This window comes from Lissotriton helveticus, chromosome 5_1 (assembly GCF_964261635.1).
Source record: "Lissotriton helveticus chromosome 5_1, aLisHel1.1, whole genome shotgun sequence".
NCBI lineage: Eukaryota > Metazoa > Chordata > Amphibia > Caudata > Salamandridae > Lissotriton > Lissotriton helveticus.
The window spans coordinates 2106733958-2106761236 of record NC_136065.1 but is presented as its reverse complement, the minus strand read 5'-3'; the positions used below and the strand labels follow the sequence as shown (position 1 = coordinate 2106761236).

Below are 27279 nucleotides of genomic sequence, written 5' to 3'. Positions count from 1 at the left end.
GAATATGTATAGCAGGAGGCTTTAATTCCAGATTGTGAATGCAGATTCAGAGTGCAGATTGTGAGTGCAGAGTGCAGATTGTGAGTGCAGATTCAGAGTGCAGAGTGTAGATTCAGAGTGCAGACTGCAGAGTGCAGATTCAGAGTGCAGATTGTGAGTGCAGAGTGCAGATTGTGAGTGCAGATTCAGAGTGGAGAGTGCAGATTCAGAGTGCAGATTCAGAGTGCAGAGTGCGAGTGCAGAGTGCAGATTGAGAGTGCAGAGTGCAGATTGAGAATGCAGAGTGCAGATTCAGAGTGCAGATTGTGAGTGCAGAGTGCAGATTGTGAGTGCAGTTTCAGAGTGCAGAGTGGAGAGTGCATATTCAGAGTGCAGAGTGCAGATTCAGAGTGCATATTGTGAGTGCAGAGTGCAGATTGTGAGTGCAGATGCAGAGTGCAGAGTGGAGAGTCCAGATTCAGAGTGCAGATTCAGAGTGCAGAGTGCGAGTGCAGAGTGCAGATTCAGAGTGCAGATTGAGAATGCAGAGTGCAGATTCAGAGTGCAGATTGAGAATGCAGAGTGCAGATTCAGAGTGCAGATTCAGAGTGCAGATTCAGAGTGCAGATTCAGAGTGCAGATTCAGAGTGCAGATTGAGAATGCAGAGTGCAGATTGAGAATGCAGACTGCAGATTCAGATTGCAGATTGTGAGTGCAGAGTGCAGATTGTGAGTGCAGATTCAGAGTGGAGAGTGCAGATTCAGAGTGCAGATTCAGAGTGCAGAGTGCGAGTGCAGAGTGCAGATTGAGAGTGCAGATTGAGAATGCAGAGTGCAGATTCAGAGTGCAGATTCAGAGTGGAGAGTGCAGATTCAGAGTGCAGAGTGCAGAGTGCAGATTCAGAGTGCAGATTGTGAGTGCAGATTCAGAGTGGAGAGTGCAGATTCAGAGTGCAGTTTCAGAGTGCAGAGTGCAAGTGCAGAGTGCAGATTGAGAGTGCGGAGTGCAGATTGAGAGTGCAGATTCAGAGTGCAGATTCAGAGTGCAGTTTGTGAGTGCAGAGTGCAGATTGTGAGTGCAGTTTCAGAGTGCAGAGTGGAGAGTGCAGATTCAGAGTGCAGAGTGCAGATTCAGAGTGCAAATTGTGAGTGCAGAGTGCAGATTGTGAGTGCAGATTCAGAGTGGAGAGTGCAGATTGAGAATGCAGAGTGCAGAGTGCAAGTGCAGAGTGCAGATTGAGAGTGCAGAGTGCAAATTGAGAATGCAGAGTGCAAATTGAGAATGCAGAGTGCAGATTCAGAGTGCAGAGTGCAGATTGAGAATGCAGAGTGCAGATTCAGAGTGCAGATTCAGAGTGCAGATTCAGAGTGGAGAGTGCAGATTCAGAGTGCAGAGTGCGAGTGCAAATTGAGAGTGCAGAGTGCAGATTGAGAATGCAGAGTGCAGATTCAGAGTGCAGAGTGCAGATTCAGAGTGCAGATTGTGAGTGCAGAGTGCAGATTGTGAGTGCAGATTCAGAGTGGAGAGTACAGATTCAGAGTGCAGTTTCAGAGTGCAGAGTGCAGATTGAGAGTGCAGAGTGCAGATTGAGAATGCAGAGTGCAGATTCAGAGTGCAGATTCAGAGTGCAGTTTGTGAGTGCAGAGTGCAGATTGTGAGTGCAGTTTCAGAGTGCAGAGTGGAGAGTGCAGATTCAGAGTGCAGAGTGCAGATTCAGAGTGCAGATTGTGAGTGCAGAGTGCAGATTGTGAGTGCAGATGCAGAGTGCAGAGTGGAGAGTGCAGATTCAGAGTGCAGATTGAGAATGCAGAGTGCAGATTCAGAGTGCAGAGTGCAGATTCAGAGTGCAGAGTGCAGATTGAGAATGCAGAGTGCAGATTCAGAGTGCAGATTCAGAGTGCAGATTCAGAGTGCGGATTCAGACTGCAGATTTAGAGTGCAGATTTAGAGTGCAGATTCAGAGTGCAGATTCAGAGTGCAGAGTGCAGATTGAGAATGCAGAGTGCAGATTGAGAAGGCAGACTGCAGATTCAGAGTGCAGATTGTGAGTGCAGATTCAGAGTGGAGAGTGCAGATTCAGAGTGCAGATTCAGAGTGCAGAGTGCAGATTCAGAGTGCAGAGTGCAGATTGAGAATGCAGAGTGCAGATTCAGAGTGCAGATTCAGAGTGCAGAGTGGAGAGTGCAGATTCAGAGTGCAGAGTGCAGAATGCAGATTCAGAGTGCAGATTGTGAGTGCAGAGTGCAGATTGTGAGTGCAGATTCAGAGTGGAGAGTGCAGATTCAGAGTGCAGTTTCAGAGTGCAGAGTGCAGATTGAGAGTGCAGAGTGCAGATTGAGAATGCAGAGTGCAGATTCAGAGTGCAGTTTGTGAGTGCAGAGTGCAGATTGTGAGTGCAGTTTCAGAGTGGAGAGTGCAGATTCAGAGTGCAGAGTGCAGATTCAGAGTGCAGATTGTGAGTGCAGAGTGCAGATTTTGAGTGCAGATGCAGAGTGGAGAGTGCAGATTCAGAGTGCAGATTCAGAGTGCGAGTGCAGAGTACAGATTGAGAGTGCAGATTGAGAGTGCAGATTGAGAATGCAGAGTGCAGATTCAGAGTGCAGATTCAGAGTGCAGAGTGCAGATTGAGAGTGCAGATTCAGAGTGCAGATTCAGAGTGCAGAGTGCGAGTGCAGAGGGCAGATTGAGAGTGCAGAGTGCAGATTGAGAATGCAGAGTGCAGATTCAGAGTGCAGAGTGCAGATTGAGAATGCAGAGTGCAGATTCAGAGTGCAGATTCATACTGCCGATTCGGAGTGCAGATTCAGAGTGCAGAGTGGAGAGTGCAGATTCAGAGTGCAGATTGTGAGTGCAGAGTGCAGATTGTGAGTGCAGATTCAGAGTGGAGAGTGCAGATTGAGAATGAAGAGTGCAGATTCAGAGTGCAGATTGAGAGTGCAGATTCAGAGTGCAGAGTGCGAGTGCAGAGGGCAGATTGAGAGTGCAGAGTGCAGATTGAGAATGCAGAGTGCAGATTCAGAGTGCAGAGTGCAGATTGAGAATGCAGAGTGCAGATTCAGAGTGCAGATTCAGACTGCCGATTCGGAGTGCAGATTCAGAGTGCAGAGTGGAGAGTGCAGATTCAGAGTGCAGATTGTGAGTGCAGAGTGCAGATTCAGAGTGCAGATTCAGAGTGCAGAGTGCGAGTGCAGAGGGCAGATTGAGAGTGCAGAGTGCAGATTGAGAATGCAGAGTGCAGATTCAGAGTGCAGAGTGCAGATTGAGAATGCAGAGTGCAGATTCAGAGTGCAGATTCAGAGTGCAGATTCAGAGTGCAGATTCAGAGTGCAGAGTGGAGAGTGCAGATTCAGAGTGCAGAGTGCAGAGTGCAGTTTCAGAGTGCAGAGTGCAGATTGAGAGTGCAGAGTGCAGATTGAGAATGCAGAGTGCAGATTCAGAGTGCAGTTTGTGAGTGCAGAGTGCAGATTGTGAGTGCAGTTTCAGAGTGCAGAGTGGAGAGTGCAGATTCAGAGTGCAGTGTGCAGAGTGCAGATTCAGAGTGCAGATTGTGAGTGCAGAGTGCAGATTGTGAGTGCAAATGCAGAGTGCAGAGTGGAGAGTGCAGATTCAGAGTGCAGATTCAGAGTGCAGAGTGCCAGTGCAGAGTGCAGATTCAGAGTGCAGATTGAGAATGCAGAGTGCAGATTCAGAGTGCAGAGTGCAGCTTGAGAATGCAGAGTGCAGATTCAGAGTGCAGATTCAGAGTGCAGATTCAGACTGCAGATTCAGAGTGCAGATTCAGACTGCAGATTCAGAGTGCAGATTCAGACTGCAGATTGTGAGTGCAGAGTGCAGATTGAGAATGCAGAGTGCAGATTGAGAATGCAGACTGCAGATTCAGAATGCAGATTGTGAGTGCAGAATGCAGATTGAGAGTGCAGAGTGCAGATTGAGAATACAGAGTGCAGATTGAGAATGCAGAGTGCAGATTCAGAGTGCAGATTCAGAGTGGAGATTCATAGTGCGAGTGCAGATTGAGAGTGCAGAGTGCAGATTGAGAATGCAGAGTGCAGATTCAGAGTGCAGATTGAGAATGCAGAGTGCAGATTGAGAATGCAGAGTGCTGATTCAGAGTGCAGATTCAGAGTGCAGTTTCAGAGTGCAGTTTCAGAGTGCAGTTTCAGAGTGCAGTTTCAGAGTGCAGTTTCAGAGTGCAGTTTCAGAGTGCAGAATCAGAGTGCAGAATCAGAGTGCAGAATCAGAGTGCAGATTCAGAGTGCAGATTCAGAGTGCAGGATGCAGAATCAGAGTGCAGAATGCAGATTGAGAATGCAGAGTGCAGATTGAGAATGCAGAGTGCAGATTGAGAATGCAGAGTGCAGATTCAGAGTGCAGATTCAGAGTGCAGAGTGCAGAATCTGAGTGCAGAGTGCAGATTCAGAGTGCAGATTCAGAGTGCAGATTCAGAGTGCAGATTCAGAGTGCAGATTCTGAGTGCAGATTCAGAATGCAGATTCAGAATGCAGTTTCAGAGTGCAGATTCAGAGTCCAGATTCTGAGTGCAGAATGCAGATTCAGAGTGCAGAGTGCAGATTGAGAATGCAGAGTGCAGATTGAGAATGCAGAGTGCAGATTCAGAGTGCAGATTCAGAGTGCAGTGAGTGCAGAATTCAGAGTGCAGGGTGCAGATTCAGAGTGAATGAGTGCAGAGTGCGTGTACAGTGACAGTGAGTGCAGAGTGACTGCAGAGACCGTGTGTAAGGGTGCAGGGTGCACATTGTGTGAGTGTGCAGAACGAGTGTGTAGTATAAACAGTGTGTGACTATGCAGGGTGACATTGGGAGTGTGTGGGTGAGCAGTGTGTGAATGTGTAGGGGCAGTGTGTGAGTGTGCAAAAAACACGACACACACATACACCATACACCACACACACATACCATACACACACCACACACACATACACCACACACACATAGCACACACACAAACCACACACCTCACTCTCTCAACACCACACACTCGTCACCACTCACCACAACACACTCACCACCACACTTTCTCCCCAGGCTCACCCCCACAGACTCACCACCACACACTCACCAGTACACAGAAAACAACACACACAACACCACACCCCCAGCCGTCAATGAATGCTTTCACCATGCACAAACACCAACAACCACCAATGTACGCTTTCACCAAAAAAAAACTCCACCATGCATCCGTGCCGCTAAACACCCACGCACACAACAAACAATGTCAGTGCAACTTTCACTAAACACACACACACACCAACAGCTGACAGTACACCAGCCACTCTTTCAATTGGCACAATCATCAGCAGCTGTCAGTGCACATTACTATATACAATGCCATTATCTCAAACTCAAACAAACCGAGCCCTAATGCATTCTTAATGCTTGTTTTCTTTATGATGTTAGGCCCAGCTGTGAGCAAAATCTCTCCCCAGCTTCAAGTGAAGTTTTGTGAAGTTCCTGATATTTGCTATTCACAACCTTTGTGCAGTTTCCCACTTTACCTTTGCTTCTCACACACACCAATGTCATTTTCATTGACTGAAGCCAAGCAGGAAAATGTCTGGCATCGCATAGGAGAAGAAAACTCTGATTTGTAATATATAACGTAAGCAGAATCATTTTGTTGGTATCAAAAAATTATATATCCAACATAAACTGTTCTTCAAGTCATGAATTATACACAAATGGGGTAAAGCAAAACGTTTCGCAAACCATGCAACCTTGTTATCATCAATAGCCCTTTGCGAGGTGAAAAATGACTTTGCAATGGTCTAGAGTAAGACCAGCCCACAGAGCGACTGATGCAAGCCACCAAATCTGTCTGATGTAATTTAGTCGACCAGAACTATCATATTTTTTCCTTCGGGAACTACAAACCTTTGCTGCATCCGAGCCAGTACCATGTTGCTATCAACAACCTTGCTGCCTTTTATTTTCAAAGGTTGAGCACTGAGTGTTAGTTGAGTAAGGATTCTTTTTATGGTAAAACCTGCTCATGATTTGTAAAGGGGTCTTGTCGGGCAGCGGGGCACCTGAAATTGGGTGTTCCAAGCAGGGTTAGATCAGGTGGAAGGAATGGAATGGGTCATCCTTTCAGTCTTTGAAGATGTACTCAGTGGAACTCATTCAAGGGATGAGCCCTGGTCATATAGGATCTAGTTGCGGCTTCTGCTGGTACAGCTGACCATTCCCGCTTGCTTAACGGTATTCCCAAATTTAGATTAAATACAAAGTCCTTCAACTGTTGCACTCTATTTCAGGGTGGTGCAAGTCAGCAGGTTTGATGCCACTAAAGGCACCATCCAGCACTCAAGACTTTACCATTGTTCATGAGCCTGTCCTCCTTCGAATTTGATAGTATCAAGTTGGGTCCAGAGCTTTGAAAGAGGTAATAAGCTTCTTCCGTACCATCCCATAAGTTATAGGAGAGCCGCTCATGTGCTTTCTCTGATGAAGTATTCTGCAGAGGCAGAACTTTCTGTCCCCTTACTTCTTACTTCCCCCTATGCACATTCTCAACAAAACTTAAATGCTTTAAGAAGTAGATCAAATAATGTTTATTCCTTGAATACATCATACCTTTAGTGACTAGTACAGAACCCAGAGGCTCATTTGTACCACCCTTTGAAACAACACTGATGTCCCTGCTAGGTCTCTGGTTCATAAACTAGAATTACTGCGCTTGATCCATGTTAGGCCTGTTTCAATATTATCCCGGATTTTCCTCCCTGTCACTCGCTGTCAATTGGTTGCTTGCGTTGACCGAACTTCCGGTGACTAAACAAGTCATTACGTTAGAAGGGTACATTTTAGCATTCATGCTTGGCATTTAGCACTTACTCAGGTTGCATATTTTTTAGTCAGTCACCACAATACCTGCAGTATGGCATCTTTAAGAAGCATTGCTATTTCAATGAAACCATACTCACTTTTTGATTGCAAACACTGTAAGTCCTATACTGACATTCATCCTCTTGAATTGTTCATTCAGGATGTCCAGATTGTATGTCCCTTCCCAGACGATTGGAGCAAACCAAGGAGTAAGTGTAAGGACATCAGTTCTCCTGCAAGGTGACAACACATAGTATTTACAACATCAGTGGCTTACAAAAGCATGACAAGAGCCACTACAAAAACACAGTGTCCCATAGAACCCCACCTGAAGGCTATAAAATGGCATCCTGGATCTATAGAACATATAAATGGCCAAGGGACAATCACCCAGTTGTACCAGGAGATCATCAATTGTCAAAAGCCTGCTATCAATAGGAAGACCAACACAAACCCACCGTGGGCACAAAGCAACCAGTTAATCATCAAAAACCAAACTCACCAATCAACAACACAAGTGTATCATTTAAAGGCATTGTACCTGGGGCTAAAGAAAGCCACCATAAATCCAATAGCTAGCAATATAGTCCATAAAAGAACAGGATTAACCCACAATGGCACAGGAAATAAACTATATTGCTATCAGCAATAGCAAACAAACCCAACAATTGCCAGGAGACACTAATTAATACTAAGCGATAGCAATCAAGGACAAATAGATGGAAGAAAGTTAGAAACCGATCACTGTTTTCGAATTGTAGCTTCATTAGTTACAAGAAACCACACCAAGATACAACATAAACTCATTAAGGAGCTGTAATATCACAAGGAACCATCCTAGTTATGAACACTCTAAAGAAATTGCAATAGGACCATCAATAACCCATCAAAGAATATCTAAAACTCCCCAAAATCTTAACAGAACTCTGGGACTCAAACCCACCAAAGGAAATCAGGCACCCATCAAAAGCAACCTTCCAAAGGCCAAAAGAAAGCCGCTATCAGAAATAAGTCAAAATTAATAAAAGCATATGAAGGGCCACAGTAAAACCATTTGGACCAATGGAAACCAATATGAGCGAGCAGGCATCTTTTATTTATCAATAGAGGTCCCTCCACTCATGCAGTAACAAAGAAAATACCAAGAGCCAAAGTTAAGCTGATATATTCATAAAAGTTATAAATAAAATTCGAAAAGGAACAATAAAACTCTGTAAAGAGACAACGGAAATCAGATTCCCTTAGGAGTCAAAATAAACCTGACAGAGGCCAAAGACAACTCACCAAAGGACAATGAAAAAATATCAATGAACAGCAGAATCCTACCAGAACAAATTATAAATTAATGAGCAACAAGATGTACATACTGGGTAAGTAAAATATATAAAAGGACTACAAACTTCCCAAGCTCAACTGAAAACCACTAAACGTGCTACAGAAACATACCAAGAAACTGCTACAGAAACATAGAAACACATAAAGGGCCATCAAAAACCTATCAAGAGATTTCCAAGCTCTAGGAACAATTTACAAAACGCAGAAAAGAAATCTATTAAGGAATACTAATAGCCAAAAGAAAGCAAAAAGGGGCCACTCAGAAACATAAATCCATTAAGTGCTTTGAACCCCACAGACTAAACGTTAACGTATCAGGGCTGAACAGAAATATTCCGGGGACCAATAGAAATCTTCAAATAGCCAACACAAATGCAACAGCCAACAACAAACCTAACAACTGAAGTGTACTAGGGGCGAACAAGCTCACAAAAAGACAACAGAAACACATATTTAAGAGCATAATCCTACAATTGGAAAACATAATCTACCCCAATACAACGTAAAATGCAAGGCGAGTTGAAAATCTGAAGAGGGCAATGCGTTTTTGTTTATCAAAGTTTTGCAACAATCAACGCACAGTGTATATTTCTAAATGGCGCATTTAAAGGCCCCAGAATGCTCAATTCTGCTGAGATTGTGGGATATCAGTAACACATTGATTTTGACATAAGTTATAGAGTTTGGGTGACAGAGGCAGCAGTGTCTTATTACAGTAAGATGTGGGAATAAAGTAAAGTCAGAACAACTACCCATATCCATTCGCCCCCAACCCATATGAAACTCAGGGAGCATATGTTAGGGTCCGCAAAAGGGTGCTGTCCCGTTCTATAATCCCCCTTCAGTGGCTTGTCCCTCGTCGTTATGGAGGTAATGAGGCTAGCTGTAGCTGCCAAGTGTGACCACAAGGAAGGTGGGGGTGCTAGAGAAATACCACCAAGCATCGACGTAGACACCAAGAAATCGTTAAAATCAATAACAAAACTTCCACCCTCCCAAATAAATAAATCTATAGGAAAAGAAAAAAACTGCTACGGGCTAACAGAAAAAAATAAAGTTCAACAGACATGCTAAAAGTGTGAAAATAGATCAATCCTGGGCTGACACAACTGTGGAGGACAAACACAGGCATTGTGTTCAATCATAAATAAATCTACTAGAGACCAATACAAGTCTTTAAGTGGGCAAAAGATTTGTTCCAGGGCCAGCACATGTTCTCGCTGTGCCAATGTGGATTTACCATGGCTACTCTTAAATCCTCGAAAAATAAACCCATCATTAACTGAGAGAACTACAGCAAGTGAGAGAAAAATCTAAATATATCAAATAAATACTATAAATGCAAAAAAACAACAACAACAAGCCACTTGAAATGAAACAGAGGTCAAATTTAACTGATGAGGCAATAAAAATTAAGTGGGGATCACAATAATTGACCGAGGACCATGCATAACCAAAAGCTGTCTCGCCACCCCCAAGTATAGACTGAACAATGAAGATAGGATATTCAGTTATTCTTCATGAACCAACAGACATCTACCCAGTCATATACATCCGCAAAAGGCAGCCGCTGAGGGCCAACAGACATTGAACAAGGGCCGGGCCAGCAGACATCTGCCAGAGCTGCCCAACATCTGCCAAGAGCCACCCAACATGTGCCACGAGCCAGTCAACATCTGCCAAGACCTACGCGGCATCTGTCAAGAGCCACCCAACATCAACCAAGAGCCAGCCAACATCTGCCAAGAGCCAGCCAACATCTGCCAAGAGCCAACCAACATCTGCCAAGAGCCAACCAACATCTGCCAAGTGCTAGCCAACATCTGCCAAGAGCCAGCCAACATCTGCCAAGAGCCAGCCAACATCCACAAAGAGCCAGCCAACATCTGCCAAGAGCCAGCCAACATCTGCCAAGAGCCAGCCAACATCTCCAAAGAGCCACCCAACATCAACCAAGAGCCAGCCAACATCTGCCAAGAGCCAGCCAACATCTGCCAAGAGCCAACCAACATCTGCCAAGAGCCAACCAACATCTGCCAAGTGCTAGCCAACATCTGCCAAGAGCCAGCCAACATCTGCCAAGAGCCAGCCAACATCCACAAAGAGCCAGCCAACATCTGCCAAGAGCCAGCCAACATCTGCCAAGAGCCAGCCAACATCTCCAAAGAGCCACCTAACTTCCCCAAGGAGCCAGCCAACATCCGCCAAGAGCCAGACAACATCCACAAACAGCCAGTCAACATCTGCCAAGAGCCAGTCAACATCCACCAGGAGCCAGCCAACATCTGCCAAGAGACACCCAACATCCACCAAGTGCCAGCCAATATCCGCCAGGAGCCAGCCAACATCAACCAAGTGCCAGCCAACAGCCACCCAACATCTGCCAACAGCCACCCAACATCTGCCAACAGCCACCCAACATCTGCCAAAAGCCAACCAACATCTGCCAAGAGCCACCCAACATCCGCCAGGAGCCAGCCAACATCCACCAGGAGCCAGCCAACTTCAGCCAAGAGCCAGCCAACATCGGCCAAGAGCCAGCCAGCATCCACCTTAGAGCAATCCAACATCCACCTTAGAGCCACCCAAGATTCGGCAAGAGCCTCTCAACTGCCAAGAGCCAGCCAACATCTGCCAGGAGACACCCAACATCTGCCAGAAGCCAGCCAACATATGCAAAGAGCCAGCCAACATCCTCCAAGGGCCAGCAGACATCCGACAAGAGCTATCCAACATCTGCCAAGAGCCACCCACAATCCGCCAAGAGCCAGCCAACATCCGCCAAGAGCCAGCCAACATCCGCCGAGAGCCACTCAGCATCTGCCAAGAGCCACCCAACATCAACCAAGTGCCAGCAAACATCTGCCAAGAGCCACTCAACATCTGCCAAGAGCCACCCAACATCCCCCAGGAGCCAGCCAACATCTGCCAAGAGCCAGCCAACATCCAAAAAAGAGCCAGCCAAGTACCCCAAAGAGCCACCCAAAATTGACCAAGAGCCACCCAACATCGACCAAGAGCCAGCTAACACCTGCCAGGAGCCAGCTAACATCCGCCAGGAGCCAGCCAAGAGCCAGCCAACTTCCACCAGGAGCCAGCCAACTTCCACCAGGAGCCAGCCAACATCCGCCAAGAGCCAGCCAACATCCGCCAAGAGCCAGCCAACATCCCCCAAGAACCACCCATCATCTGCCAAGAGACACCCAACATCCACCAGGAGCCAGCCAACATCTTCCCAGAGTCAGCCAACATCAACCAAGAGCCAGCCAACATCAACCAAGAGCCAGCCAACATCAACCAAGAACCAGCCAACATCCTCCCTAGAGACAGCCAACAACCACCCTAGAGCCAACCAACATACACCAGGAGCCTCCCAACATCTGCCGAGAGCCAGCCAACATCAACCAAGAGCCTTCCAACATCTGCCAAGAGGCACCCAAGATCGACCAGGAGCCATCCAACAGCTGCCAAGAGGCACCCAACATCCACCAGGAGCCAGCCAACATCCGCCAAGAGCCAGCCAACATCTGTCAAGAGCCACCTAGCATCTGCCAAGAGATACCCACAAGGAGCCAGCAAACCTTGACGAAAAAAGCCAGCCAACATCTGCCAAGAGCCAACTAACATCGACCAAGAGCTACCTAACCTCTGCCAAGAGCCACCTAACATCTGCCAAGAGCCAACTAACATCTGCCAAGAGCCTGACGATGTCTCCCAAGAGACTCCCAACATCCACCAGGAGCCAGCCAACATCCACCAGGAGCCAGTCAACATCCTCCAAGACCCAGCCAACATCCACTTTAGAGACACCAAACATCGACTATGAGCCACCTAAACTCCGCTAAGAGCCACCCAACATCCACCAAGAGCCACCCAACATCCGTCAGGAGCTATCCAACATCCGCCAAGAGCCAGCAACATCTGCCAAGAGCAACCCAACATCTGGCAAGAGACATTCAACATCCACCAAGAGCCAGCCAACATCCATCCTAGAGCCATCCAACATCCACCAGGAGACTTCCAACATCCGCCAAGAGCCATCCAACATCAGCCAAAAGCCAGCCGTCATCTGCCAAGAGCCACCCAACATCCGCCAAGAGCCACCCAACATTCGCCAAGAGCCACCCAACATCCGCCAAGAGCCACCCAACAGCCGCCAAGAGGCACCCAACATCCGCCAAGAGCCATCCAACATCTGCCAAGAGCCACCCAACATCCGCCAAGAGCCAGCCAGCATCCTCCTTAGAGCCAGCCAACATCCAAAAAAGAGCCAGCCAAGTACCCCAAAGAGCCACCCAAAATTGACCAAGAGCCACCCAACATCGACCAAGAGCCAGCCAACACCTGCCAGGAGCCAGCTAACATCCGCCAGGAGCCAGCCAAGAGCCAGCCAACTTCCACCAGGAGCCAGCCAACTTCCACCAGGAGCCAGCCAACATCTGCCAAGAGCCAGCCAACATCCGCCAAGAGCCAGCCAACATCCGCCAAGAGCCAGCCAACATCCCCCAAGAACCACCCATCATCTGCCAAGAGACACCCAACATCCACCAGGAGCCAGCCAACATCTTCCCAGAGCCAGCCAACATCAACCAAGAGCCAGCCAACATCAACCAAGAGCCAGCCAACATCAACCAAGAGCCAGCCAACATCAACCAAGAACCAGCCAACATCCTCCCTAGAGACAGCCAACAACCACCCTAGAGCCAACCAACATACACCAGGAGCCTCCCAACATCTGCCGAGAGCCAGCCAACATCAACCAAGAGCCTTCCAACATCTGCCAAGAGGCACCCAAGATCGACCAGGAGCCACCCAACAGCTGCCAAGAGGCACCCAACATCCACCAGGAGCCAGCCAACCTCCGCCAAGAGCCAGCCAACATCTGTCAAGAGCCACCTAGCATCTGCCAAGAGATATCCACAAGGAGCCAGCAAACCTTGACGAAAAAAGCCAGCCAACATCTGCCAAGAGCCAACTAACATCGACCAAGAGCTACCTAACCTCTGCCAAGAGCCACCTAACATCTGCCAAGAGCCAACTAACATCTGCCAACAGCCTGACGATGTCTCCCAAGAGACTCCCAACATCCACCAGGAGCCAGCCAACATCCTCCAAGACCCAGCCAACATCCACTTTAGAGACACCAAACATCGACCATGAGCCACCTAAACTCCGCTAAGAGCCACCCAACATCCACCAAGAGCCACCCAACATCCGTCAGGAGCTATCCAACATCTGCCAAGAGCCAGCAACATCTGCCAAGAGCAACCCAACATCTGGCAAGAGACATCCAACATCCACCAGGAGCCAGCCAACATCCACCAAGAGCCAGCCAACATCCATCCTAGAGCCATCCAACATCCACCAGGAGACTTCCAACATCCGCCAAGAGCCATCCAACATCAGCCAAAAGCCAGCCGTCATCTGCCAAGAGCCACCCAACATCCGCCAAGAGCCACCCAACATTCGCCAAGAGCCACCCAACATCCGCCAAGAGCCACCCAACAGCCGCCAAGAGGCACCCAACATCCGCCAAGAGCCATCCAACATCTGCCAAGAGCCACCCAACATCCGCCAAGAGCCAGCCAGCATCCGCCAAGAGCCACCCAACAACCGCCAAGAGCCAGGCACATCCGCCAAGAGCCAGCCAGCATCTGCCAAGAGCCAGCCAACATCTACCTTAGAGCTACCCAAAATCCACCAAGAGCCTCCCAAGATCCGCCTAGAGCCACCCAACATCCGACTAGGAGCCACCTGGCATAAATGAGAGGCCTGTTGACATCAATGACTGGCCAAGGTAAAAGGAACTCTACCAGGAACCAAGAGAATCTCTCCGAGTGCTCAGAGACAACCATCCAAGGCCAAGAGTCAACAAAGGTCAATGCAATAACACTTGGGAGTCATAGAAAGAGCAAATAAGAGCTGAAACACACTGATAGTCAGCTCACAGAGTTCCTGCTCAAAGGCCTTCAGCCAACAAAAATCAAAGTTGTACTATTAGAAAAGCTGTACTGCAAAACAAATATAAATAAAGAACTCCAGGTAAAGAAGCATCTGGCTCAGAGTAACAGGAATCCTGTTGCTGCTTGCAGTCCCAGCCTTTCTGTAGGATTGGCGTCATTGTCTGATTGGGTTCAGTGGGCAGTGTCAGTCAGCCCACGACCCCTGCTCCAAGACAAAAGACATGCAAGTCACGCAGAAGAAGGGTGCTCAGGCTGCTTTTGAAACACTGGCACTGCAGTGGGAAGTTGTGGGTTCAAGGCCCGGCTCAGCTGCTTCACAAACACGTGGTGTAGCCTTGAGCAAATCCCTTCCTTTATTTCCTGGGCCTCGGGTATATCTGCAAATAGGAAGCGCCCACAGAATCAAAGGAAGGGTTCAGTGTCTTATGTTTGGAACAGGAGGGACTGTCTGAACGATTCCATCAAGTACACAGCATGTCCTGTATGTAGCGCTTCAGTGCCTCGAGGCAGCTAGTTATGTGTTAGTGTGCTACACACTCACTTCAGAGGGTAGCTGAAACGCTGAGGAAGTTGGAGTTACGTACATATATGTTAACTCTTTTTTATTTACACTGGGAAACTGTAAGTAAGCCAAGGGTAGCTGGGTACTTACGACTGGGTCAGGGTAGCCGGCTGGGCGTAGTTCATCCTGCAGAAGAAAGACAATAAAGAATGCTTAGCAGGGGCTTTTCAAAGTAGGTGCAACCTGTAAAAAATCATTACATATTTATGTGGAATCACACAGGATATCTTTGTCTTATCTAGAGCGTCGTGACATCAGTGGCTTAAAACGGGCAAAGAAGACGTCTACTCCAGGGCAGCGCAGCCCATTACAAGGCCACCTCCAAACAATCACGTGTCATGGGGGAGAGCTTCTTGAGAGAAGAAACCTGGTGACCTGGACCCCAAGCTCCCTGGATCCCCGCTGCCCAGGTTTCACCCTATCCCCCAAACCTCCCCTGTCCATCCCCTCACCTCCAGACATGCAGGCTCTTGGCTTCACCGGGCATTAGATTTCTGACGCAGCCAACGTGACCCCCCACTACTCCGGGTGTGTGCGCACTCACATCCCCCCTACCTCCCCCGATATAATGGATAATTCCACCCTCTCCGTGGTAACATTCCTCCAGACCCTCCCGTTTGCCGCCAGCAGTGAATATTGTAATCAGCGGCAGTTTTAGGGGAAAGAGCCAATCAGTTGCTTGAATTCACCTGAAAGAAGGGGGACTTAGGGTCAAATGTACGATCAAGGAATTTGCGAATCGCAAATTGGTATGTACAACAGTGTCTGCGACACTGACTGCGATTCCCAATGGGATCGCAATTTGCATATCTCATGCATATTCATGAGGCACTCGCAAATTGCGACCCCAATTGGGGATGGCTAGCCCTCCCAGGTATGGTGGCCTGCTGGACTCAGCAGACCTCCACGTCTGGGACTGATTTTAAATAAAGCAGTTTTCTTTTTTTGAATGCAGCCTGTTTTCCTTAAAGAAAAACGGGATGCATTTAAAAAAAGAAAAATTAAATGTTTTCGTTTAATTTTTTAAGGGCATGTAGTGGTCCCTGAGACCACTGCCTGCCCTTAAAAAATATTTTTAGAGCCAAGTCACAAAGGGGAAGGGGTCCTCTGAGGACCCCTTCACGTTTCTGAGTAGTTTACCACCCTTCTATGAAGGGTGGTAAAGTGCGACTGTTTTGCGACGCAATTGCGGCCTCAAAACAGTCAAACATGGCATTTGGGGTCGCTAATAGCGAACACCCCTTCATAACAGCGAGTCGCAAATCCTATTTAGCGAGTCGCAAATAAATTGTGACTCGCTAAATAGGGTTTGTACATGGCCCTGTAGGTTTTTGCCTGCGCAAACGGGTCGCAAATCTGCTTGCACGTGCAAAAATGGGTCGTATATCTGGCCCTTAATAATTTGATCTTTGACCTGGGATGTCATCAAAAGTGGCGGGTCAGGATTTTCCTTAATGGGTCACCTTCAGCGTGACGTCATTTAAAGGACTTGAATATTGCACTGCATTTCAGTCACTGCTCTATAAGGTGCAGTGCTGTAGAACTCCCCTCTGTGAACCTCATCACCCTTGCTTAACCACTTGTCACTTGATTTTTTGACCCTTGCCCTCTGCAGCTTGGTATGGTGACACAACAACTCCTAATGTTGTGGAAGCTTCCAGGTTTATGAGGTTTCATGTGCTTGCAGAACTCATGCCTATATTCATTTTAAGGCTTTTATCTGTAATGTGCACGGTCTGTGTGGTGAAACCGGATTCTAAGAAGTGCCAACGTCCCATGTGTGATTCTCAAGAATTCTTCTCTTGCGCATCCGGGCTCACAGGCTTCACCTTTTCACACTTTTTACTAATTGCAAAGTCCTTTAGGAGTAACTGGGCGGGGATAGACGGGGACTCCTGACACAGTGACTGCCGCGCCCACCTCAGGCAGCCAAGGAGACGTATGTGTGGCGTCCTGTGTATGTTGTGTATGAGGCCTCAAGCGGCCCTTGGCAGACTCCTTGTAAGTACAACGTAATCTGGTGGGTGTGACCAGATGTGGTTAAATAAGTATGTGATGCAGTGCTTTCAGTTACCGGTTGCACTCTGAAGAATAAAGATGCGTGAACCAATTTCCGTGTCTGGTGTGGTCTTTTCCATGCTCACGGGCTGGGAAAAATGCTACAGTATACCAGGCCGATTATGTTTCCATAACACAGCAGAGATTAATACAGGACATTATTAGACTCTTTTCTAATACAAATGTAGTATATTTCTTTTTGCTTACTTTTGTTTTATTTGTGTGTGCTAATGCTCTAACTGTCGTGGCGGTAATCACTTACCATCTTATTCTAGTATTAGACCAAATATTTGTAGATCCACCTTTGTTCTGCTCCTTGTCTTCTCTGAGCAGGCGGCTCCACCTAAGGATACTCTACTAGGGTCGTTGGCAGGCCTGAGCAGTCCCCCATATGGACCCATCTCTGTGAGACAGCCCACAGGTGAGCCGGTAACACCTACACCCTGTTTTCACCACTCCACAGTCCTGTAGTGTGGAGAACGTGTCTTCCTAGGTTTGTGGGGTGCACGAGAAGTCTAGCGGGTGGGCCAAGGTCTTGGCAGACATCATGCTGAAAAAGAGTAGAGGCACTGAGGGACACTTAAGGTGGTAGGATCACAGCGATCATTGTGGGTAGTGTTAGGGGCTAAAGTCAATCAACTAGGATTTGTAGAGGGTGGCTAATCATTACCCGCAAGGGTATCCAGGCGCTAGGTTCTTTCTGGATCAGTCGAAAAGCCAGGCCTTGTGTTGTGTTGTGATGTGCACTGTGCCAATGATTGGGTGGTGGTTGGCGCTCTAGCTTTAAGTCAAACAATTCTGAAAATCAATTCTATTTTACAAAGAGAACCTGATATTCTAACAAAATGTGATCAACCAATACCAGAATTGACATTAAATATCAGTTTTCTGTTATATTTACATCGCTACTGCTTTTGTATCACAGGTGAGAAAAAGGTTAACTTTTTGACACTATTAATTCTTCCTGCATCCAAACTCCTATCTGTCTTCCTAGTGAGAGGCGTATGGTGAATCTCAAAGCAGGGTTGGTGTGCACAGCAGACCTGCACTTCACCAAGCTTAAACAATCCCGATTGGGCTCGAGGCTTTCCCCTCCCGACATGTTTTTTTAAATTGAGGCCAGTGGTGCATTTACCAGTAGAATTTTCCAAGTACAGCCTTCAAAAAAGCATATGTCTTATTGGCAGCTCCATAGATAAAGTAATGAAATATTTCAATACTGGATCGACCACAGTGCACAGGAGCATCATTTCTCTGTAGCCATATATTGGTCATGAGGCACTGCAAGCACAAAAACAAATATTGTGCATCATTACTAAGGCTTCCAGTTTTCCTTTTTTACTGATTTTTACAGGTAAATACTGACAGAAAACAAAATGTTTCTTGTCTATATTTATTTTCTAAAGCGTAAAAATGCTGAAAATTGTGCTTCTAATGACTGACTTTCCCTACTGTCTGCTGTCTATTGTGAATTTCAAACAATAGATGAGCAGTGAGACGGCATTGGGATTTAAAAAACAAGTTAAATACAGTCATATGTTAAAATATATTTGTAGTGTTTTGCTATATTTGCCTGCTGAATTTGCTAAAACGTGACAGTCATCACAGTATGAGTGCATGCTAATCAGTTAAATAAATGTGGAGATTACCATTTTAACTACATTTATTCACAAACCACAAAATAAATATATATAAATACTAATACATGCCTCCCACACAGATGTCATATACTTGGATATGAAATTGGTACCCCGGTCAGATACCACCTCTCTGGGGAACCCCACAGGGGAAAAGATCCCCATTAACGCCCATCCCACAACGGGCACACGTTGTCCTGAGAGGGATAGGTCCGGGTACCGGGTGGCATGGTCCACGAAGAGCAGGATGTACCTGTAGCCCATGGCTTTCTTGGGATCGAGAGGCCCCACAATGTCCATTACCACCCTCTCAAAAGGGGTGCCTTTGACCTGCTGCTGGCGTGGGCCCGCACACTTGCTGTGGTTTGTGTCTGCCTTCTGGGACTTATTTGCCGAGACGTGCTGTTGTGCTCCGGCTGTAGCTGCAGGGGTGGCACTGGGTCTTGGTGCAGGTGCAGGCTGCCTCTCCCCCTCTGTCTCTTCAGGTGTCTCCGCAATGTGGAGGATGTCACTGTCAGACGTGTCAGTATCCGCAGCACCTGTGATGTGGATGAGTGCATGATTACTGGTATGATTAAGGCACCTGGGATGTTGAGACATGCATGCAGGCTCGCTATTGGTTAATGTCTGCATTCCCTGGCTGGCTGGCTTTAGGGGTCTGTGCATCTTTACTAATCTGGCTGTGTTTGGCTATCAAGACACCTTTACACACTACAGGTTCCACAATGCATTTGGGCGTTTGGGAGGAGCAGGGACTGGAATACTGTGCTCACGAATATGGATTGCACTGGGGGCATGGGCATTGTTAGGGTACGGGGTCTCAGTAGCATGCCTCTTTCCATAAGATTGTTGTGTGGTGCGGGAGGTGTCCAGTTGGGTGCCGCCCACGCAGGCTTCTGGGGGGTTGTTTTCAGGGACTGTGGAGTGTCCCCCTCTCATAGCCAACTGACCCCCAGTCTCTCAGCAATTTGCTCCTTGGCATGGCCTCTGAGGTCGTACCACCTCTTTTTTAAATCATCAATGGACCGGTGTGTGACTCCCACCGCATTCACCTTTGCCTTGATGCGCACCCAGATGCGCCTCTTGGTTGCTTCTAGCACTTTCCAGGAAAGCTTCCCGAACAGTTGGTCATGGTCCCTGCTCACTCCTTCAATGAGGTACTCAAGTTCTTTCTCACTGAACTTGATTTTTCGCTTGCGTGCTTTTTCACTTGGTCCTGCAGCTTCCTGGGACATTGCGGTTTGATTTCCACTCCTCTTTGGGCACTGCAGGGTGTGGCTCCTGGAGCTCAGTTCTTTGCCTCCTCCTGTATCCAGCTCTGTGCTCTGAATGATGGATGGAGCAGGCCACTTCCTGGTAGTGATGTCATCATTGTGATCCAAATGCGACTACACGTTTTTGCGATCTGGCAATGTGCAATTTGGGTGTTGGAAACAGCCGGTTTTGCGATTTTTGATGGATTTCTGCAAAGTCGCATTTGGCGATTGCGGCAGGGTGCGAATCGCTAATATTTAGTAATTTTGAAGTTGCATCCCATTCTGCGAATTCTTAATAGCGATTCGTTATTTTTCGCTATTTGGAATTCACAGAATGGTTGCTTGATGCATCTATAGGATAGTATGAGATAACACGGAAGTCCCACTGGGTTTTATGTGATGATATTGAAGTTCTCTTAAGATAGTGTGAATTGATACTGAAATGTCAGCCAGTTTGTCTTTGTGATAATACTGAAGTCCCCACAAGGATGGTGAGTGATGAAATGAAATCCACATAGGGATGGTGTGTGGTGATAGTGAAGTTCCAACATCAATGTCATGTGCTGTAACTCAAGTCCCCACATGGATGTTGTGTGACAATAGTAAAGTCCTCACAGTGAAGGTGTGTGATGAAATGAAATTCACGCAAAGAGAACATGGGAAGCTACTGGCCTACCCTGAAATACCAGAAACTGTGCTCCTCTCTTCCCGCTGTGGACCAGTCAGTAATTGTTGGCTTGGCCCATGTGTATCACCTCGGTCAACAATGTCTTCATTTTGGATGTGACTACAAAGTACTGTGGTTCTTCTTAAGTGGAAGTCAGTCGCGGCCCGTGCAGGTAAAAGTGGTGGGGTGGTAGGGCGCGGGTGTGGGGGGTGGGGATTTCGACAGACGACCGTGAGGAAAAAATATTTATTTATTTAATTTTCCCTTGCGGTCGTCTGTCAAAATCTTCCTCCCCCTCACCGGGCCATACTGTCCCACCGCTCTTAACTGCACGGGCCACCGCTGGTGGAAGGGTTACTATCATTAAAATACCATCTAGCCTTAAGGTATTCTGGTACTAGAGTGGTACGAAGAGAATGAAAGGGATTGTGGGTGAGAATAAAACAAGGACAAAGAGCAAGAGCAAGGGAAGATTAAAAGGTCAAGGAACATAGTCCAATGTGAAGACAATTTACGCAGATTAAGCACTGATGTAGCTGCGTGGATAGACTGCTGGACAGCGCAATTAAAAGCACAGAGGCTCTAATCTCAATTTAGGCAAAGGGTTTTAAGGTAACCTCTTAACTGATCAGCTGGAAATGTGGTCACCTCACTCCAGATCATCAGCCACCGTGTTTCCAAGCCTGGGGAGTTGGGTTAGAAACTAATTAATTATTTCTGTTGAAATCTTATCCACGCCTATTGAACTATTTACACACATCAGGGAGTAGTGATTTTAAAGAAAAACACAATGACAGGGAGGAAGGTCCCCACAAGACCCAGAGGGCCTGATTCACAAAGGTAAACTTACACATTTGTGTACACTTAGCTTTGTTTTGGAATTCACAAACTCTGATTTAATAGTACTTTTACAACTTCGGAGATTCCACACATAGAAGGATAGGACAACCCTCATTTATACCTAGATTGCCAATATGCTCACATTATTTGCTCATGCTGTGTTTCCAATTCCGCACGAGCAGAGAATCAATGGGCGCATTGTTTATGGAACACTGCATCATTCAGTAAACAGTAGGCATTCTGGCGCCATGTTGTGTGTACATTCTGCGGTCTTACCCTGCATCTGTGGTCTCAATCAGGGCTTGCCTGCTCGTGGAAAGATGAAGTATAACTGTGCTTCTTTACTTCCTCAAGCAGCCCCACAGGTGTAGCTGTATTTTGTTTCTTCTTTGCAACCCTGTAGTTTACCTTTTAATTAAATAAATGCACTCTGCTGAAGAAAGACTATGCAGTGTCTCGAATTTTTGATCATTATACTTTTTTTCTCACTATGAATGTTAAAGATGTCTCTCCCACAGCGTGACATCAAAAATGGCTTCCCCACACATAAAACCATAAATGTAAGGCTTCTTTTAAGGCTTGGTTCAGATCGATTCCCTCCATGGACGCTTGTTAAATGACCATCTTGAGGGTGCTCATGAATCTTTCAACTACAAATTCTTTGAATTCCTTGCTGTTAAAGGACAGGCCAATATCAGATTTGAGGATTTTGAGGATACCCCGTTGCAAAAATGTCATCAAGTTGTTCTATGACTTTTTCATGGGTTGTCAAAGATAGGTCTTCCACTAAAGCAAAGCATGAATATTCGTCTATGACTGCCATGAGATGATGCCCATTTCCCTTCCCAAGCATGGGCAGTAAGATCGGACATTGTCACTGGGTGCTGCATCTGTGGGGGACAAACAATTGCAAATGTGTACACCTTCGGCTTCTTCTCGACTCACTCATCTAGCCAAATTAACCACACTTTCTCTCTTAAGGCTACGATACCACGGTGTCCTTCAAGGCCAGCTCGATGACCCGCTGTGTTAGGCTTCTGGGTATGATGATTTTTTAACCTCGCAGTATTACGCCTTCTTAGTGACTGCTAACTTGTCCTGTACATTTTTGTTTTTTTGGGAATTCAACATATTCTGCCGGGGGTCAGGTACTTCATCATGATTGCGTGGTAATAAATTCTTTGATTATGGTCATGTCCTTATCTGCATTGGCAGCCGCAATGATTTGTTCCACAGACAGAGCTGCTGGTGTGTTTGATCTCACATTAAAGTGGGATATTCTTCAGCTGCGCTTGAAGTCGAACTGTCACGAGATAGCAGCACTCATGAAAATAATCTGTTGGGTTTTGATCATTCCCTGGTTTGTGCACAATCTCACGGTCGTACTCTTGCAGTCTAAACCCCCACCTCTTGATACAATGGGACATCTTAGCCTTCTGGTTTCCCAAAATTGTATGCAACACCTGAAGATCCGTGATGACAGTGAATCGTTTTCTGTAGAAGAATGCATTAAAATGTTTGCAGGCCCACACCCCAGGGAGAGACTCCTTCTCCGGCTGAGAGTAGACATGTTCTGTTTCAGACAGGCTTTGCCTGGCATAGGCCCTAATGTGTCCCTGAGGATTCGGATGGTCATTGTGTTGAGCTAGGATTGCCCCTAGCCCTATCGGGCTTGCATCAACAGGTATTTGGTATGTAACTTGCGGTTCAAAATAGGCCATTTCATTTGCATTCTCAATCACATGTTTAATGTCTGTAAAACTCTGGTTGCATTCCGAAGACCACTGAAATGGTACATTTTGCTTTGTCAGGTCTCTCAATGGGGCACCCACTGGCATTGCCTAGAAATTATTGCAGCATGGTACTATCTTGGGGGAGGGGCAAGTGGATGACATTTGTGAGCCCTGCATCAATGAGTAACTGGCACACTTGTGTAACAGCTTTTTCATGTTCTTCCTTTGTCTGGCCAAAAACCAGTATGTCCTCACTGTAATTGAAAGCATGTGTTGCAGATTGGATTACTTGGCGAATAACATTCTGAAATATCTCAGCAGCAGAAGATAAACCAAAACTCAGTCTCTTATATCTGAGCAAGCCAACATGAGTCGAAAAGGTAGTAATGTACCTGCAGTTCTCCCCCAATTCGAGCTGATGGTATCCTTTATTCAGGTCAAGATGGGAAAAGAATTGAGTTTCGTTCAAATTTATGATCATGTCAACTATTTGTGGACTAAAGTGTCTCTCCCTCTCAATGGCTTTGTTTGCCTGGCGCATATCAACTCAAATGCCCACCGTTCCACTACTGTCCTTTTTTGGTAATACTACTATGGGTGAAACCCATGGCATGGGGCCTGTGGAACGTTCAATGATGTCTTCCTTTAAGAGTGCTTCCACCTCTTGCTCTACAGCTTCTTGTACATTAAAAACAACTCTACGGTGTTGCTGAGCAACAGGGCAAATGTCTTCATTGATATGAAGATGTACTTTCATTTTCTTGAGTTTTCCAAGGCCATGAAACAACGACTGGAATTGGCTTGTGGTCTCAGACTGAGCACAGAGTACTTCAGGGATATCAACCCCATGTCAGCAGGGGTGGCAACAATGAGCTAACACGACGAAGTCCCTTGTAGAACATGAATGGTGACTTGCACTGATGTCTTTTTGTGTCGCATTCTTGCTGTGAACCACGCCTGGCTTTGTAATGGCTTAGAAGCAGCCCAGGTATACACCTTCGTATCTGATGGAGTGAGGCGAGGCACAGGGTCTGTTCAACGTTTCCATTGGAATAATATTAATTGACACACCAGTGTCTATGATGAAAGTTATTGGGTGATCGTTCACTTTCAATGTGATTTTTGGACAGTGTCCAAATGAAGTTTGTCGCTTTGTTTGGTAAGCGTTCTTTGAACTGTGATTTTCTTTACAGGCAGCTAACCTCACATGTGCATGCCGTCCTTTGGTAGATATCATCCGCGTATACCCATCTTCTTTGCTGGTATTCGATAGTGACGTTGAAGGGCCTTTGTACGATGAGCTTGACCACATTTGATTTTGCCTGGTTTCTAATTGTTGAAGCTGATATTGCTTTTTGGTTTTAGGGGTGTAGCAAGAATGCTTCTGTAACATTCTTGTGTCCACCATTTCTTGCCGGCAGGACGCACAGGATTTTTCTTTAGCTCTGCACAGTCACAACATGGCTCTCTTTCCCACACCCTTTGCAGAATTGTCCTATGGCTGGACATTTATCTTCATGGGGAAACAAAAATCCACATGGAAAGCATAGGTGATTTTCCTTGAAGATGTTGTCCTACATGTATCTTGTTTATGCTTGCTTTTCAGATCAATGCTGATTCATTGTGGTCTGTTCCTGCTTCCGTTTCAGCAGCTTGTAGGTCTGATTGTTCTTCTGCTCTCACAGCCATCAGCATTTTCTCTATACTGCGTGTTTCTTTCAGCATGTGCCTTCTAAACGAATCTGAAAGGTAGCCATCTATAACTGAGGTGCATGGCTTCGTCAGTGAAGTCACAGAACTTGCAATGAATAATGAGTGTATCAAGTTTTTTTTTAAACTTGTAGATTGTTTCACCAACTTGTTGCTGTACTTGATTGAAGATATACCTTTCATTGTCAACATTCTGCATTGGATTGAATTTGGCTACAATGCTTTTACCTTTTCGTACAATTTACATCAGCCTGGGAGATTTTATTTAGCCATTTTTTCCATTTATAAACTTTAATTCAGCCGTAAAAGACAATAAAAGTCACATAAGAACACATCACAAGGATAAAAATACATTAAAAGTAACAATCCATGAAAGATTAAAAAAATTAATTATTTACAGACTACAACAACTAAAAGCAGCTCATTACATTAAAAAAGAGATTTATAAAAACTAATTACACAATTACAGTATTGTTTTCAGCAACTTTTGACGCCTTTTCCACATTGAAAGAAGAAAGCGGGAAACAGCAAAGACCACAATAGTTTTTGTATCAGATCTTACAATTCTACAAGAAGCAGTGCATTGAGAGAACCCCATATATTTACAAAGTGGGATGAGCCAGTATTTTCTTAATGATCTATACCCAGGACAGAAAAATAATACATGTATCACTGTCTCGGGGGGACCATTACAAGCTGGGCATATATTTACAGTGGGGTTTGCCCAATTCTTTGTAAAATCAAATAAAGGAAGAGTACCCAGCCTGAATTCGATATAAAGCTTCTTCGCCAGAGACGGGTTGGATTTCATCCATATAGGGTTCAAACATGTATTGATCTTTAAAGCTTAAAAAATCTATTGTAAGTTGGCCAAAGGTGCTATTTTCCTGCAAAACCCTAAGACTGTACAATTTATAGGATTTCACCAGATCAAGACAAGAAATCTGCGTACTGTAAGCCTCTGGGCTTAACCAGACGTCAGAATGATCAATTTTGGCACATAGATCTTTAATATATACAAGCCAAGGAAATTTCACTATCCCAGTTAGCTCCAGGATCGAGGAAAGCTCAGACCTGTATGAGGCTAGCTCAGGGATCATCCAGATTCTGCGCCAAAAAGCAATGGGCGCAGTCCCGCTTCTTCAGAAATAGGTCTTATGCCCAGGTCAAGACGCAGAGGGACAAGGGGGGTGCCTAGCGGAAGATTAATAAGAGATCTCATATACTTGTTCTCAACTAAGATCAAGCCCTTCGTTGAACAGTGCCCCCAGAGCTCTGCCCCACATAGTGCAGCACTTTCACCTGCACTTTATATATCTCAGTAGCAGGGCCAGGGACCACAGTACTTAGGGACTTGGCAACTCTCATGACACCACCAGACAACTGAGCCAACCTTAAAACCGCCTTTTCCATTTGGGGTCCCCAGGAAAAAGACTCAGAGAGAGTAATCCCACGATAGTCAAAAAGTGACACCTTTTCTAACGGAGTGCCATTGAGCGTAGGGTTGGGGCGAGATGATTTTACTGGGTTAAACACCATAAACTTTGTCTTACTTGCGTTTATTTCCAGGCCCCAGTTTACGCAAAATAGGGCAAAGCTATCTAAAATTAACTGAATCCCCATTGGGGACTTAGATACCAACAAGGTGTCGTCTGCAAACAACAATGCGGGCACCCTCCTTCGATCTAGTTTCAGAGCGTCACTGTGCTCGACCTGGCTTAATTGGGAAACCAGGGTATTGACATAAAGGCAAAAAAGGGTGGGCACAAGAACACAGCCCTGCCTTACCCCCATGTCCACCAGAAAGCGTGATGTCAATTCCCCTGATTTCCCAAATCAGACCTGGGCAAAATTCCCAGTATGTAGGTGGATAATCATAATTAATAGGTCTGGCGGAATTCCAAGTTCATCAAGGACTGCCCACAACTTGGCCCTGGGTACCATGTCAAAGGCTGATTTTAAGTCGACAAATATCAAATAGAGGCTGCCATCCTCTATTTATACTGTCTTCCAATAAAGGAGTTGGAGCCTAAGAAGTTGGTCGATGGTCGATACATTTTTCCTAAAACCAGCCTGGTAGTCACTCAGTATGTCACGATCTTCCATCCACATATGTAGACGATCAAGCAAAATTCTCGAAAACAACTTCTGAGTGACATCTATCAGGCTGATTAGCCTATAGTTGGTGGGCAGGGTGAGAGAGCCTTTTTAATATATCGGGAATATTTCCGCTCCAAGCCATGTATCTGGGAATTTCATCCCCCGCACTATAGCGTTAAATACTATCCAAAGGTAGGGGCGCCAGATCGTTGGTTCTTCCCTGAAAAGATCCCCAGGGATCTTATCCAATCCTGGGGCTTTACCAAAGGGGAGTGACTTGATTGCACCTTGAACCTCTGCTAGAGTAGTTGCCTCTAGAAGTGGCAAAGATGCAGAAGATTGTTTAATTTCCATAGGTGATGATGACAGTTCACTAGCATAAAGGGATTTGAAATGTACTTCCCTGGCTGAGGCAGAAATAACGGTGGAGACCGTTCGACAGAATTATGGTTAGAAACTAGGTACCAGAAGCCCTTCATATCCCCATTGTGTAGGGCTACTCTAATATCTTTCCATCTAGCACACTCCCATAGATGTTTAGCTTGCTCAATCATAGCATTATACAGTTGCCTTTTTATTCTTATTTGTGG

At 46.2% G+C, this 27279-nt stretch overlaps 1 protein-coding gene and 1 long non-coding RNA gene across 5 annotated transcripts in view; one reads left to right on the top strand and one right to left on the bottom strand.

Moving 5' to 3' along the window:
- LOC144756375 (histo-blood group ABO system transferase-like) overlaps window positions 1-27279 on the bottom strand; it is a 649857-nt gene that overhangs the window by 47864 nt on the left and 574714 nt on the right. For all 4 annotated transcript variants that reach the window (XM_078646147.1, XM_078646148.1, XM_078646149.1 and 1 more), the window contains 2 exons: window positions 14779-14814; window positions 6927-7061 (listed from right to left, as the gene is read on the bottom strand). In XM_078646147.1, the coding sequence (XP_078502273.1) occupies window positions 6927-7061; window positions 14779-14814 (171 nt within the window). The remainder of the gene's footprint in view (window positions 1-6926; window positions 7062-14778; window positions 14815-27279) is intronic.
- LOC144756377 (uncharacterized) overlaps window positions 1-27279 on the top strand; it is a 218868-nt gene that overhangs the window by 166820 nt on the left and 24769 nt on the right. The gene's annotated exons all lie outside the window — the stretch shown is intronic.